Raw genomic sequence first — 16,597 nt, 5'->3', positions numbered from 1 at the left:
GGAGTTTGTTGTGACCGATGCCCAAAACTTGGAACTTTCACAGACTCGGGGTGATGAGGGTTGCGACTTCCAATTACTGTCCCCAGAGCTATTTGTGGATGATGAGGATGAGACAGTTGTCTGTCAGTGAGGTGGTTGTTAGGGCAGTAAGCCTGAGGGAGGAGCGGACAGAGGATTCAGAAAAAGAGCTGCTGGACGATGAGGTGACTGACCCCACCTGGCTTCCCAAGCCTACTGAAGACAGGGCTTCAGAGGGGGAGGCAAGACCAGCAGCCGAACAGGTTGGAAGAGGCAGTGGTGGTGGCCAGGGAAAGAAGCAGGGCCAGAGCAAATAATCCACCAACTGTTCCCCACAGCACACCTCGTGGCAAGCCTCCGTGCAGAGTGCTAGGTGTTCGAAGGTCTGGAGGTTTTTTTATGGAGAGTGCGGACGACCGACGAACAGTGTTGTGCAACGTTTGCTGCACCGAAATCAGCTGGGGAGCCACCACCACCAGCATGCGCAGGCATATGATGGCTGAGCACCCTACGAGGTGGAACCAAGGCCATTCACCTCCAGCGGGTCACACTACTGCCTCTTCCCCAGTGTCACAACCTGGCACAGAGATGCAATCCCCCTCTTAGGATGCAGGCACGAGCGCCTCCCGGACTGCACCCACACCCTCACCTCCATGGTCCTCCACCAATGTGTCCCAGCTCAGTGTTCAGCTGTTGCTAACCCAAGCGTTGGAACGAAAGCGGAAATATGTGGCCACCCACCCACATGCACAATCTTTAAACGTGCATATTGCAAAACTACTCAGCCTGGAGATGCTGCCATACAGGCTAGTAGAAACTGAGGCTTTCAGCAACCTGATGGCCATCCCTCGGTACTTGGCCCCCAGTCGCCACTGGTTTTCCCGGTGCGGCATCCCCGCCTTACACCAGCACGTCTCGGGGAACACAAACCGTGCCCTCACCAACGCAGTTACTGGGAAGGTCCACTTAACCGTGGACAAGTGCTAGCGGGCAGGGACACTACATCTCCCTGACGGCACATTGGGTGAACTTGGTGGAGGCTGGGACCGAGTCTGACCCTGGGTCCGCTCAGGTGCTACCCACAGGGATCTTGGTGAAGGTTTCTCAGGCTTATTATGCCGCCTCCTCCTCCAAACAACCCCCCCCCCCGCCTCCTCCTCTCAATTACCACGTGTGAACACATCGCCAGCAGGCGGTAGCTCGAGGCACTGCAGCACTGAGCTGGGGAAGCGTCAGCAAGCCATGCTGAAACTACTCAGCTTGGGGGACAAGACACACCGCCCAAGAGCTGTTACAGAGTTTGATGGAGCAGACCGATCTGTGGCTTTCGCCGTAAACCTTCAACCAGGCATCGTCGTGTGTGACAATGAGCACAACCTGGTGGAGGCTCTGCAGCTTGGCAGACACACACGCAACAGGCCTGGCCCACGTGTTCAATCTGGTGGTTCAGCGCTTTTTGAAAAACTACCATTTGTCTGACCTGCTCAGCAAGGTGCGTCGCGTGTGGGCACTTTTCAGGAAGTCACCACTCCCCAGTCTAGGCTGAGTCGGAGCGAACACTGTAAAAAGATGGTCAGTGAGTACATAGTCGACCGTTCCAACGTCCTCCGTGATCGCTCTGCTCAAAACAACTATTAGGTGTCAAAGCTGGACACGTGGCATGAACTTGTGCTGTACGCCTTGGAGGTGCTGGCCTGCCCTGCCGCTAGCGTCTTATCAGAGAGGGTGTTTAGTGCTGCTGGGCGATCATCACGGATAAGCGTACCCACCTGTCAACTGACAGCGCCGACAAGCTTACACTCATTCAGAGGAACAAAGGCTGGATTTCCCCTGACTTGTCTTCTCCAGCAGAAAGCGGTGGAACAAAAATTCTTTAGGCTGCAACAGGAGAACCACGCACCCTTTATCACCCCCAAAAAGGGGAGAAGTAGCTTGGTCTATCCCTCTCTGATCTTCCTCCTAAACCAGCATGTCATCATGCTGAACAGCCAATTTTTCAGAGGGCCAAAAGGCTCTGTTAAAACTAATTTTTTCGGAGGGCTGCCTCCAGGCTCTGTTAGCAAATTAAGCAACTATGAGCTCTATCTTTAAAAAAATGTTTCTAGGTTTCACCTGCACTCTGGGTAAACAAATTTTTCTGGGGTACACATGTACTCTTGGTACACCAATTTTTCAGGTGTTCACCTATACTTTTGGTACACCAATTTTTCCGGGAGTCGGCTGTACTCTTGGTACACAAAAAATTTTTCAGGGGTTCGCCTATACTCTTGGTACACAAATTTTTCAGAACTTCTCCTATACTCTAAGCAAACTAATTTTTCCAGGCTTCGCCTATACTCTTTGTATACAAATTTATCATGTGTTTGCCTATACTCTTGGTACACCAATTTTTCAGGGGTTCGCCTACACTCTTGGTATACAAATGTTTCAGGGGGTCGCCTATACTCTTGGTACACAAATGTTTCAGGGGGTCGCTTATACTCTTGGTACACAAATGTTTCAGGGGGTCGCCTATACTTTTGGTATACAAATGTTTCAGGGGGTCGCCTATACTCTGGGTACACAAAAGTTTCCCAGCGCAGTGTTCAGCTATCTGACACATACACAGAATGAATTGTCCTGCTTTGCCCACTCCAATTTCTTCATGGTTCAAGCTGTCCTTGTAGCGATCAAAGCAACCGTAACTGATTTAATGAGACTTTCACGGGTTCACTGTATACCTGTGGTGGCAACTTTTGCGACACCTCCTGCTTAAAAGAAATCTTTTATTTTAGAAAGGGTTGTTGAATTTTGCAGATGCTTAGAAGTACTAGCATCCGAGTCCGCTTTATGGCCACGTTTGTGGCTCCTGACAATTTAATGACGGAGGTGGCACGGAATTGCAATTCTGATCAGCACTGTATAATAAGACAACTCATTGCACACTGTCTGTTTTTGGATGTCCGTGGACATATAATACCCTGCATGGTAAACAGCCGGATTGGTTTAGGCCTGATAAACTCACACATCGCTCGTTCGTTTGTATAATCTGCTCCAGATCAGCTTCCCAGCGTGGGGTCCTGCTTTGGCCACTCAAATGTATGCATGGATCACCCAGTCCTCATAGCAATTAAAGGAAGCGTAACTGATTTCATGAGACATTGACAGGTTCACTGTATACCTGTGGTGGTTACTTTTGCGACACCTCTTGCTTCAAACCAATCTTTGGTTTTAGAATGGGTTGCTGTATTGTGGAGATGTGTAGAAGTACTGGCATCTGAGTCCGCTTTATGGCCACGTTTGTGGCTCATGAAAGTTTTTGACGGAGGTGGCATGGGATTGGAATTATGATCATACGTTAATTTCTTAGCAATTCTAATCAGCATTGTGGGCTATCGGACACACTGTCAAAGAGAGTCGCTGGCAGGCCCTGCCAACCCTCTGCAGTGTGTGTCTCCAGTTCCGCCTCATCTAATACGCACTTATAAATAGACCTGAGGGTGGTGTAGCTATCAAGCGAGCATGTAGCAGAAGGACAGCTGAACACTGCGCTGGGAAAAATTTGAGTACGCTGTGGACGCAGGCTCGTGCGGGGGATTGGACAGCAATGCCAGCTTGTAACCCAGGAGAAGAGGCAGTGGTGTCACCCGCAGGCGGTAATTGGCCTTCGTTGCACCTAGTGTGGTGCTTAGCTAAGATGTGCTAGCGCGTGCGCTTTGCTGATTATGGTCTGTCCCAAGTAAATTGTTAGGGTGGGGGATCGCCAGGCTCTTGCCCACAATTTAGCTTAATAGTGTGACCTGGGAGCCACAGTGTTACCATGCAGCGGTTGCTGGTCCTCCCGAGGCGGCGGTGTGTGTGGTCCCGCGGTCCGGGCGTGGGTGCCTGGCCGGCGTGGTGCTGGTGGCGCGCACGCACCTGTGAGTGCAGCTGCCATGCACATGCTCCCTTTTGTTGTGTTCTGTTGGGAGTTGGCTGTCTCCCTCTCTCCACCGGCTTTTGTTTAAAGGTTGGGCAGAGACTTGCAATCACTGCCAGTTATTGGTTTCCCTCAGTGTGCTAGCTAGTCTGCCTCTGTTGGTCTCCTGCTTCTGTCATCTTGTCTGCTATACTTTGCTATTATCCGTGAGGTTTTTCCATCTGCCTCAGTTCTTTTTAGTATTGTTCGTGTTGGTTATTTTCATCTGCCTATTCTGTCGGTATTCTACCCTTTCCATCCAGGTATGCCAGCGTCCCTTTTTTCGGTCCCTAGTGAGAGTAGCAACTGCCGCCCAGTTGCCCGCCTGGGATTAGCCAGGAGTGGAGGCAAGTAGGCAGGGATTGTGCGTGAGATCTAGGGCACCTGGGCTGGCGTATCAAGGGTAGTATACTGTAACACCCAGATGCATCCTTGCATGCTGCCCCTGCTGTTCCCTATCGGTTTCTGTGGTGTTTCCATGACTTTCTGATGTTTTCAGGTGATTCACACAAGCTCCCCTATGCGGAGCATGGGTCACCTTGAAAAATGCTCGAGTCTCCCATTGACTTCAATGGGGTTTGTTACTCGAAACGAGCTTTCAAGCATTACGAAAAGTTCGACTCGAGCAACGAGCATTTTAGTGCTCATCTCTAACGGACACACAAAAATGAATAAAACGTTTTTGTTTTATTTCAGGTCCTTTTGTACATAAGATATAAACATTTCCATAAAAGATTCTCCAAGCTTGCATAGAAAATTAAAATATCTGTTTCAACTCTAATATTATATAAAAGCGCAAGTGCTTTTGCCAAGTTTATTACATATATATTACATATGCTATGTATAGAATATAAATAGGAAATATAAGTTCTCTATTGAAAGCTCCAGCGCATTCTTGGCACTTTTTTCCTTCTTAAAGAGGTTTTCCTATGGCCTAAAGTGATGGCATATAGCTTGGATATGGCATCACTTTATGATTGACCTTTCAGCCCCCCATTAATTTAAAGGGCTGCATCCCCTTGTAAGTCAGATGGCCTGCGGCGAAACTGTGCAGTGAACTGCAAACAGCCTCATTCACTTCAATGTAACCACTCTGCATTTCCTGACACAGCAGCAGGTCAGAACAGCGCTCTACAGGGTACGCTACTACTGTGGCCCCTTCAGTATCTTTGGTAGTCTCAAGGCCTTTTTTTTTTTTTTTTTTAAAGCCATATCCTAACTATATTCTCATCTTATAAAATGATGGGCTATCTAATTTGGTGCTAGGTATGAATGACTGAGATGGTCCATTTAACACCAATCATGTTCATAATAGAGCTGTCACTACATGACATAGTCATGTGACTAAAATGCCTTCTGGTACAGCATAATATCAATGGAAATGGAGAAAATATAATCCAGAACAGGAGAGAGGATGGCATTCTTGAATATTCACAGGTAGACTATAATACATTATATGGAATACCCCCCAGGACTGTACAATATAAACTTAATTTGGCATGAAAGTCTGTGGCCTTCAGAAGCCGGGCGTAAAGGGAACCAGTCATCAACTATAAGCACCGTAAACTGCTATGGTGCTTATAGTATATCCGGGGAGCCTCATTTCATACTCATCTGGTCCCCCGTCCATGTTCTACCCCATCCCCCCCCTGACGAAGTTGGTGCACGCACTGCAATTTCGACTTTTTTCAGAAGACTGTGCACACACTCCCATAGAGCTGAATGGGAATATGTGCGCTGAGTTTCCTGGGGAACATCACAAGAACGGCACAGGGTGAGAATGAAAGTAGGCTCCCCAGACTTAAGCTTATACCCACCATAACTTTGTTTAGGGCTACAGTACTTGGGAGGGCCCTTCAGCCTTTGATCTCACGTTCATCAGTCACTCAAGTGAATTGGACTGAGCTGCAATACTGGGCACTGCCACTACGTATGGGGCTATGCTTGGTCTAGTAGAAAGAGGCTGGAGATTATCGTGGGGGTGTCAAATTGCACCTCCACCGATCTGATATTGATGACTTTTCCTAAGGTACTTCATCCTTAATAACCTCTTTACTGTGAATTTTGTACCCTAAACAGATTATGGCAGCATAAAATGGGCTAAATGCCCCCACTGGATGTAGCATATGTTTGTGTATAAATACTATGGCAATAACTGAACACTTATATGCCTTCCAACCGTGTAAAAATACAAAAGGCCTCTTATAGAAGACATGCAAGCACATTCCTATTAGTTATAAAGCCTTCTCAATCCACAAGACATGCAGCCTCATTGGTATAATGTATGTCTGCACTTTGTCGGAACAGTTGTTTAAGACTTTTGTGTTAGACTAGAAGCCTATCCATTCACTAAGACCTGTGATCCCATTAACTTCAGCCAAAGAATTTTCACTAAATTGAGCAAGATGATAAAGGGCCATTAGTTGGATACATGGCAGAACTTGATAATATCTTGGTCCCCTTTTAAGTGGTAGATTATAGCAGTGTCCCCTCCCATTCCTACATTAACCGTCCAGACAATCATCTTGGTTTTGTGTGGCCTCATGCAGTGTATTATGGTGCAGCCAACTTGCCTTTTATAAGACTTGCCAAAGAGAATCGGTCACAGGAGAATAACTTGGCCTATCATGGGATTGTTCCTAAATAACATGGCCTTGTTCCCAAGGCCATGTTACCATCTCATGTAAGAACAGCCTATATTATGGATCCCCTTAATCATAAATCAACTTCTGCTTCAATGCCTTTGTGCCCAGCTGGCTTTCCAACAGCATTGTACAATAGAAAGTGTTCCTGTTTGATCCCTTTGGTAGGACATAAACAGTAATAAGGAGTCCTCGCAGGAATAATCCTATGAAGATCTCATAACACATTATGAAAGGTCCTGGAAGGACTACAGATTAATCTTGAGTTATGGCTACAGTTCCCGATAATAACAGATGCTTGTCTTGAAATGACTTACAAATAGATAAAATATCATTCCTGGTAACTGGGCATTGTAAATGGGTGGCATCCATGGCACAGATATTGCAGTGGGACCATCTAGTATGCATTATTTAATATGCAAATGAGGAAGATGGAACAATACCTCTGTAGCTCCACCTATTGGAAGGCAGCATTCTTGCAACCAATATTAGACTCTTTATATAAGCCTTATAACACTGACTGGGAATTTAAAAAAAACCCGAAACAGCTGTCTGTGTGTGTATGGATTCTAGCTTGGTTTTCAGTTCCCAGTCATTGTTAAAAGGCTTGTATAAAGAGTCTGACATTGATGTGCAGGAGTGCTGCCATCCAATAGGTGGTGCTGCAGAGGTATTGTTCCATCTCCCTTATTTGCATATTTCCCAGAGGAGCATTAGTGGCCTTATATGTCTATTTGATATTACAGTAGACAGGGCATGTTCTCAATAATGCAAATCATCCCTTCAACTAGAACCATATCCATTATCCGATGTACTGTAGGCAGAATCGTTGGCTGTCCCTAACTTTTGTGTCCTTCACTTTCTTGACTGTATAGTTGATCTGTCCGTTGTTTTGTCACATACTCTTCACATTTTGGCTCTATAGCACATACATCTTTTGGGAACCACCAGCCGACCTTCTTAAACCATTTCTTCCCCAGTCAGTCTCTGGTTTCCTCCCTTTATCTCCGATGGGTGCCAAGCATGACTTTGGTGATGAAGTTGACAATAGCTGATGCTGGCTGTTCCGGGTCTAGCTCTGCAAAGAGATGGCAGACGTTCTCCGCTGTGGTTCCTGCTTTCCGGGCCACAAAACCAAACACCCTGTAAAGCAAATACAGGCATTAAAACCACTTTAATGTCAAAATTTATGGCATCTGGTAAGTGAATCTGAGAATTCCTTTCATCATCAAGAGAGGCAGGAGAAGGTATGGTTTTTATATATGACATTATATACCAGTTATAGGATTAGTAGGTTGTAACGAATTTCATTCCTATATAAAAGCCGAGATACTTGGTGTCCAAATATTTTAATTCACATTATGCTGCTATATGCCTTATAATACACATCACTTATTAACAAGAGGCTTCCCCTTTTCCAAGTTCCTGGATTTTGTGTGTACTGTGCATTTTGGGCAATGTTCTTTATAAAACATACCAAGTTGGTATGTTCCATGTCTATGAGAGATGGATGAGATTTGTCACTAGTCAGGGGGTCTATTACATTTAGTACTTCCTATGATGGTGCCATAATCTCACAGAACCCATATCCCGGCTCTCGCAGATTTGCTTAAAGGGGTATTCTCCTCTTGGCAAGTTATCCTCTGTCCATGGGATAACTTGCTGATTGGTGGAGGTCTGACTGCTGGAACACTCACCGACCCAGAGATATTGCCCTGAAATTTTGATAGCAGTGGCTGCACCACCGCTCCATTGACTTCAGTCGGAACTGCCGGAGATAGCAGAATTCAAGGACTCTGAGATCATCACAGTCTCATTCACTTTAATGGAACTGCCGTAGATGGCCAAGTGTTTGATCTCCGTTATCTCCCACAGTTCCCATGGAACCAAATGAAGTGGTCACTGCTGTCAAAAATTAGGAATGTGACAGGGGCAATAACTTTTGATTGGTGGGGTTCCCAGCTGTCAAACCCCTACTGATCAAGTTATTTCCTGTTCTATGGATAAGGGGTAACTTGCCGAGACAGGAATACCCCTTTACATTTTAATTCAAGGGCAAGTATTGGTGTTAACCAAGGTAAGAAATTGAAGAAGGGGTGCATTGTAAAACCCAGTTAATCATTAAAGGGATTATTATACTAAAATCACTTATCCACAAGATAGGTGATCAATGATTAAATGCTGGGAACCCCAGAGATAACAAGAATGGCGCACCCTGAGTCACAGGCACGACCGTCAACCCAAACACATCTATGGGACTGAAGGAAATAGTCAAGTGCATCACTTGGCTATCTTCATAGGCTGTGAATAGAGTGGTGGTCATGCATATTAGGAGAACTCTGGGTGTGCTATTCTCATCTCATTGGGGAGACCCAGAGATCAGACCCCTGGCGATCATATATTATTCATCTATACTATAATAAACTTTGGTGGGACAACTTTTAAAGGGGGTAAGCAACTAAATTCAACCTTAAAGTTTATACTTGCTATGGTGCATGTAAAATGGTCCTATATTGTAGGTAATAGCAACACACAAAGCGGGATAATGATGGAAGCACCTTTCTAATATGCACTCGGACTACCCTGTGTGGGGGGTTATTGTTTTATACCGTAGGGCTCCTTTATATTAACGCAAAAACTATATACGCCTATAGAGTGTGGCTTCTTTGTGTATCCATGACAGTGCTCATAATATTTTATATATGACCTCACCAAAAGTGGAAATCATCTGGCTGAAGAAAGAAAACTCTTGAAGAATGTAATAATGTGCACAAGTCCCTGTGGGTTCACTTGGATCAGTTGTGGAGATGACTAGAGGAACTTGTGTGTTCCTTGGCTTCAGTGCTCGTCTAAACGAGCCTTTAGGGATTCTGACTGCTATCACTGAAGATGAAATGCTGTTTCCATCTACATGAAACCCAACTTGTTTAGCAGCAAGGAACATAAGTGTCTTTTGCTATGAACTACAGAGGATCCCCAGGTTCATACATACTTTGATGTTGTCCTATCTGGATTGGTCCACCTGCAATAAAATTAGAACATTATAAGAAAACTAAAAAGTACAAGGATGTCTTCTCATCTGAGACTACATGAAATGACTGGTACCTGCGGTCCTGTGGGTCAGCACTGCAGTATGTTACACTGGAAACGGGATAATGGCGTCTGAAGAACAGTCTATAAAACCCAACAGAACCCAAATTACATCAATGTAAAAATGAAGAACTGCGCTGCACAAATAAAAGCACGCTCTTCCCAACTTACTTGCGTTGGCTGTCAGTCAGTGTGATACCTTGGTCAGACACCTTGAAATGGACAGTAGTTGCAGTAGACCTAGGAGGAGTTAGGATGGCGCTAGAAGCTCTAGAAATAGCCTGGGGGCCAGTTAGAGATTCGGTATCCACAGAGCCAAGGTAGAGGACACTGCAGGCTGGAGGAAGAAATAAGGTGCTCCGATAAGATGGATCTGACACACAACCACCAATATTACCAAGACTGTTTAGTTCAGGTGTATATACTACTGGGCATCTATAAGACTCTACAGTAACATTTCTCAGTGTCTTAGTTGCAAGACTTGTTTAACCCGTTTAGGACCCGCCACAGTAAATTTACGGCGCCTGGTCCTGGGCTTAGAGCACCGCCGATAGTAAAATTACGGCGGCGCTTTAAGTCTCCTGTTAGTGACAGCTGCTAACCCGGAGCAGAGGGCAGGAGGGTTTTTTATCCCTTCTTTCCTTCTGCTTCCCCGATATACAGTGCTCAATAAGCACTGTATGGGGAAAGTGAAAGTAACATGTACTTTCACTACGGGACCCTCGGGGGGTCATGTGACCTCCTGGGATTCCCTGCTACTGCAGAGGTGGAGGGTCAGACTAGACCCTGGCAGCTCTGCAGGTGACTAATGTCACCACAGGGATTGCTTTCCCCTGTAATTGGGCTCTTATGGATGCCCCAGCTACAGTGGGAAAGTGTCAAATAAAGAAAAAAAAAATATGTGAATGTCCCCCAGAGGTCTTATATGACGTCATGGGGGACATACCGTGTTTCCCTGAAAATAAGACAGTGTCTTATATTAATTTTTGTTCAACAAGGTTTAACTTTTTTACATGTATAGCTGCCTGGACACTATTTAAATTGACTTTAATTAACTGTTAGCAGGGCTTAATTTTGGAGTAGGGCTTATATTTCAAGCATCCTCAAAAAGCCTGAAAAATCATTTTGCATCCACAGAATTTCTGGAAAATCATGCTATGTCTTATTTTCAGGGTAATGGGGCAGATAGTAAAAAACACAATTACATAAATAAGTTAAGAAAAATAACAGAATAAAATAACAATACATACATAAGAAAGAGAATAACACAAAGCAGACGCCAACAAAAACCGTCGCCGTATGCGCCCTATAAGCCAAAATCATACATACTATATATCAAAACGTCCGAAACAAATAGAGGAACCCATTCCCATACTTTATTTTAGTGTAAATATAAAAATAATTTTAAAAAAATTATAAATGTTAAAAAAATGATTTTTTTTTAGCTTCTTACCCACAATAAAACGGGAAAAAAAAGTCAGTGAAAAAGATATAAAAAAATAGTCCTATATGTCATGGGAAAAAAAACGCAGCAAAAATAATTTTGGTAGCTAAAGGAAAAAAAATAGAGCAGTAAAACCGCCACGTGGGTAAAATCCCTAAAAAGTGTCTGGTCCTTAAGGTACAAAACAAAGGGGTTAAAAAAGGTTATATCAGATTACAAGGAATGCTTGCCTTCCAAAATAGGCGCCTCTCTATTCCACGGACTGGATTTGGTATTGCAGGTTAGTCCCAATTAAGACTTTAAAGGGCTTCTGTCATTAAAAAAAAATTCAATATTTACCTATTCCTCCCCTGTCAGTCTCTACCAGATGTTCACCTCCCTGATTTTCTACTGGCTCAAGCAGTCCCCCCGATCACGTCACCTCCAGCCGTCCGGATCCTCTTCTTCCTGTGATGAAGCGTACCCTGCCAGCATTCTGCTTCCTGCAGGGCAATGTACCCACTAGTGACGTAGCGTTCACAGCCTAGCAGGGAATCCCGAAACATTGGCAGCCTGCTTTAGTGCCTGCGCATCTGCAATATCTTGCCACTAGTGTGTCATCGAGATATGACACATGCGCACTAAAGCAGGCTGCCAATGTTTCGGCATTCCCGGCTAGGCAGTGAACACTACGTCACTCGTAGCATTCACTGCCCTGCAGGAAGTGAACTGCAGCTAATGGACACTCCAAAACAGGATGAAGACGATCCGGATGGGTGGAGGTGACGTGACCGGGGGACTGCAGGAGCTGGGAGATGATCGGTGAGGAAAAGCTCCGGTAAGACGTCTGCCTGGGGAGGAATACGTAAGTATTGATTTTTTTTTTCTAATAACAAAACCTCTTTAACCCTTTCCAATCCAATTTGTATCCTGGTTTTCCTAGGGGGTTTACCCTTTTTTGCCATTATACAACGGCTCTATGCTGGCGAAAGCCAGTACTGCATGAGGTGACACGTTGGATAGGCTCCAACAGCAGAGAGGCCGTCAATATACAGTAAGAGAACCCCAACGGACGTCTTCCAACATCGGAGCTGTACAGCCTTAAATCACAATGTCTTCAGACGTAAGACAGTGGATTGGAAAGGGTTAATGACCAGCAATTTCTCAAATTTTCCATGTCCTTTTTTCATCTCCACTTTTCAAAAGCTATAACTTTTTTTCTGTCGATATAGCTTTGTGGTGGCTTGTTTTTTGCGGGAAAAGTTGTATTTTTTTAAAGGGCCAATCCAGCAAAAACACATTTTTCTATGCCAGACCTGATTGCAAGTCAAACTCTGGAGGTCTCATCTGTGTATTGCAGCCACTTTCCTGCAGTGCAGCCCCCTGTCTGATGCTTATCTCAAGGCTGAAACTTTTTTGCTCCAGTTTCACATCTATCCCATGATGCATCAGCAACAGCATTAGCTGAGGCTATACTATTTTTGATTGCTGGAAGGTACAATTTAGTTATCATTACCTTCTACATTCACCTAATTAAGCTAGAAATCATCAGTATCCAGTTAGGAGAATGAGTTGTGATCTCCTCTATTATAGCTGTGTGATCATCAGTAACTGTGATAGGAAATTCTATGGTAGGTACATGTAATAGTATCACACAGACTAGGAAATGGACTTAATTTGAGAACACATAAACCTAAGATCTGAGCTGATAAGAATTCAGATCACATGACTGCTTTTTGGTATAAAGTATAGTGAATTCTACATGCACAAGTGTCAAGAACCTTCCACTAAGACTTGCCCACTTATTACAAAAGTGGTCGAAAATGTTTAAAAGTTACAAATTTTTAGTAGAATTTGAACAAAAACGTTCAATATTTTTCCCTTAGAATCCTTTAATGAACTCCTTCCACAGTTTTTGATCATTCTATGCCCCCATGCTGTCATCAGCATACCCACCTGCTCCTTGTCGTAGTAAATCGGCCGCTGTGCTCATGTTCGTGGGGACGACAACATCTGAACTTTGCTCTACCAGATCTGTACATGAGAGAAGACACACACACACAGATTATACAGAACCGCATTACCTGCTGCTCTACAGTGGGAGCGTTTTAATATTTAACAATTGGGGGAAATTATAACTTTTGATTGATCAGAATTGCGTATATGCATTGGAAAATTATTTCAAAAAGTAGTTGTCTAAGTGCTGTTAACCTCTAATGCTTGTCTGTTGAGCGATCACATCTATATATATAAAGACGAAAGCCCTGACTGACTCGCCACTAATTCTCCAACTTCCCGATGCCGTGGAAACATGAAATTTGGCACAAACATAGATTATGTCATAAGTAGGAAAAGTAAATGGGTCCCAACTCGATTATTCAATTCTAAGCGCAAAAGAATTAGCGTCCAAATTTTACGTACAGAATCTAATTCTCCAACTTCCCGATGTCATAGAAACATGAAATTGGGCACGAGCATTGATTATATCATATATAGGGAAAGCTAATGGATCCCAACTCGATTATTCAATTTTAGCGCAAAAGAATTAGCGTCCAAATTTTACATACGTAATCAAATTCTCTCACTTTCCGATGTCATAGAATCTTGAAATTTGGCATGAGCATTGATTATGTCATAAATAGGAAAAGCTAATGGGTCCCAACTCGATTATTTAATTATAAGCACAAAAGAATTAGCGTCCAAATTTGACATACTGAATCTAATTCTCTCACTTCCTGATGTCATAAAAACTTGAAATTTGGCACGGGCATTGATTATGTCATAAATATGAAAAGTTAATGGGTCCCAACTTAATTATTCAATTCTAAGCACAAAATAATTAGCGTCCAAATTTTACGTACATAATCTAATTCTCTCACTTCCTGATGTCATTTTATATAAAGGAAACATCGCATGGTTACCTCCACGTTGTGTTTCCTGGGTAATGCAAAGAACCATGCAAAATGGTGAACATATTTTTTTTCCTCGGTATCTCTAAAGTAACCACGACTTCATAAGATTTTCCGTGTGAACACCAGATAAACACCAGTACCAAATTAACTCGGGCGTAGCCGCGTATATCAGCTAGTCTTTTATATAGCGCAAAATAAAAATGATCTTTGCCAGTAGTACATCTTCCCTTGTGAACGTGGGATGTGCCGACAACAACGATAAAACTTTATGGGGATCAACAATTGTTCATCTCCTAATAAGGTCAAAGTCGGCCTAGTAAATGTTTAGTGGACGCTCATCTACCGCACAAATTGGTGCTCTTTTCGCACGACATTTTTGTCAATACTGGGGATTTCTGTCTCCTGGTCCTGTTTGAATACCGTTTTTGACTACACTTACTCTAAAATTGCAATTTCTGTTTGTCTAAAATGATGGCAAAAACTGTAACCTTGTCAAGTGGAAGTCAAAGTGGTCTCTAATTGACACATTAAAGTCTACGGTTCTCTCTAGGATTCCGTCTGACTTTCGTTAGCAGGGATTCAGACAGAATTCCACAGCACAGACAAAAATGGGGTTTGAAAAGACCCTTACTTCTACGATAAGACATCACTGCTTACATTTACAGGTTCAAAGCCTGAAAACTGAGGTACATTATAAATGTAGTGAATTAAATCCTCACAAGTCTCACAAATCAGAAAATACAATATCACAATCTCTCAGTAGTGAAGTGTTAGACCTTGGGCCTATAACGTCTATAAATGATTATATCTCAGCATAGACGTACCTGTAATGGGAGCAGCTCCACCCCATCCCAAATATACCTGTACTTTAATCATTAATGACAGTCATCTTGATGAAATACTAAGGCAGCTTCAGATACTGACTGGTAACATTGTTGCAATCTGCAAGGAAATGGCTGTTCTCCTAATTTTTAGCTTTGTGACAGACTTGTGCTTCCATATGTTGACGGCCACCATAATTATATCTAGCTTGCATGTGTATATACACAGTGGAGTCACATTATTATGACCTACTCCTGAAGGAAGTGGCGTGTTGTGGAATGGCTTGGTGGGTATATAAGGTGTGCAATAGGCTATCTGCTCACATATCACTCGTTGTCATGGGTAAAAGGGCCGAGTTGCAAAAAAGGGATTATAATTGGCTTTCAGGTCAAGAGTAACGGTATATCTCTAACAGCGCAGTTTGTGAACTATTGGCGTGCTGCTGTGGTGAAAGGATATGGTCAGTGGACATATGGCACTATGCCATTGATATGAGAAGTGAATGCCAGCTATGAAGATGTGCAAGGGCTGATCGATACACCATAGTGGAGCAGCTTATAATGAAAATGAGCCAGGGGGCTACCAGACATGTCTAAACCAGTGGTTCAGCAAACCTACTGTGTATGGGGCTCCAAAGCAGAGGGATGATCACCTATGCTAACAAATGTGCATCGGCAAAGGCTTCAATTTGCACAGGAGTATCAGAATTGGACCACCGCTGATTGATGTGATGAGTCCTTTTTTTTATTTCAATGAACAAATAGATGTTTGGTGTATAAGGCGAGAAACGTCAGAGAACAGACACCCCGTAAGCATTGCTGGAAGAACACAAGCTGGTGACGGCATTATGGGCTGGGGAATTCCTTTGTGACATTTTCTGGGCCGCTCCCCCATGTGGAAGCCACTCTGTAGCGATTTGGTTATGATGACTCCATCCTTGCAGATCATATACTCCCATGCATGTTGTTTGTCTTCCTGGCGCCCATGGTATCTTGCAGCAAGACAATGTGACATGCCACACAGCTAGAAATGTCTGACTGTGGTTGGAAGAGCAATCTTATGACTTCCAAGTAGTTTCCTGGCTCTCCAATTCCCCAGACTTAACCCAAGTGAGCAATCTCTGGGACAACCTGAATCATTGTCTTCGCTCTATGGATCGTCCCCTATGCACCCTTCAGCAACTGTGGGATGCACTGCAGTCACCATGGCTCCAGATACCTGAGACACCTACCAGCACCTTACTGAGTCGCTCCCAGTCCATCTATGCTGTCCGTGCAGCACGAGGTGGTTAATCTGGATATTAGCTGGTGGTCTTTATAATGTGACTCAACTCTGTGTCTAAGTATGTCTAATCATATTCTAGTAAACTTTGTGGTTTAGTAGATATGTAACCTTCTCTGCGGTCAGGTGCAAACAACACTGAACGCAGGGTGGGACAAGCATATAAAATAGGTTATTATGTTGTAGGGATTAGACACAGGACTAAGGATCAACTTACCTTTGTCGGGGACACGAAGCCTACAGGGTAGAGACAGAGGAGTGACTGAGTGCTGAGACACCAGGGCTGAGAGGCTTCCTAAGAACAGGGACAGAAAAAGTTGTCATTCCCTTCTGAGAATCAAAAGTCATTGAGCGTACATAATATGATATTGGGGTAACACTCATTAGGTCAATAGATATAACCTCGACTCCACCACTAGCAAGAAAATTAGTCTTGATTGAGAGCCAATGTTATAATAGAGGAAAAAGAAAA

General features: G+C 43.8%; 1 protein-coding gene across 3 annotated transcripts in view; it reads right to left on the bottom strand.

The window, feature by feature from the left end:
* Positions 1-7,123: 7,123 nt before the first annotated feature.
* The window catches only part of TNS2 (tensin 2), a 148,891-nt gene continuing 139,417 nt past the window's right edge, over positions 7,124-16,597 (bottom strand). For all 3 annotated transcript variants that reach the window (XM_066584217.1, XM_066584219.1, XM_066584218.1), the window contains exons 24-29: positions 16,343-16,420; positions 13,067-13,144; positions 9,859-10,024; positions 9,703-9,771; positions 9,590-9,619; positions 7,124-7,740 (exon numbers count right to left, since the gene is read on the bottom strand). In XM_066584217.1, the coding sequence (XP_066440314.1) occupies positions 7,599-7,740; positions 9,590-9,619; positions 9,703-9,771; positions 9,859-10,024; positions 13,067-13,144; positions 16,343-16,420 (563 nt within the window). In that variant the 3' untranslated portion in view covers positions 7,124-7,598. The remainder of the gene's footprint in view (positions 7,741-9,589; positions 9,620-9,702; positions 9,772-9,858; positions 10,025-13,066; positions 13,145-16,342; positions 16,421-16,597) is intronic.

This window comes from Eleutherodactylus coqui, chromosome 1 (genome assembly GCF_035609145.1).
Source record: "Eleutherodactylus coqui strain aEleCoq1 chromosome 1, aEleCoq1.hap1, whole genome shotgun sequence".
NCBI lineage: Eukaryota > Metazoa > Chordata > Amphibia > Anura > Eleutherodactylidae > Eleutherodactylus > Eleutherodactylus coqui.
Note: the sequence above shows the minus strand (reverse complement) of the source record. Positions and strands in the feature narration are given on the sequence as shown.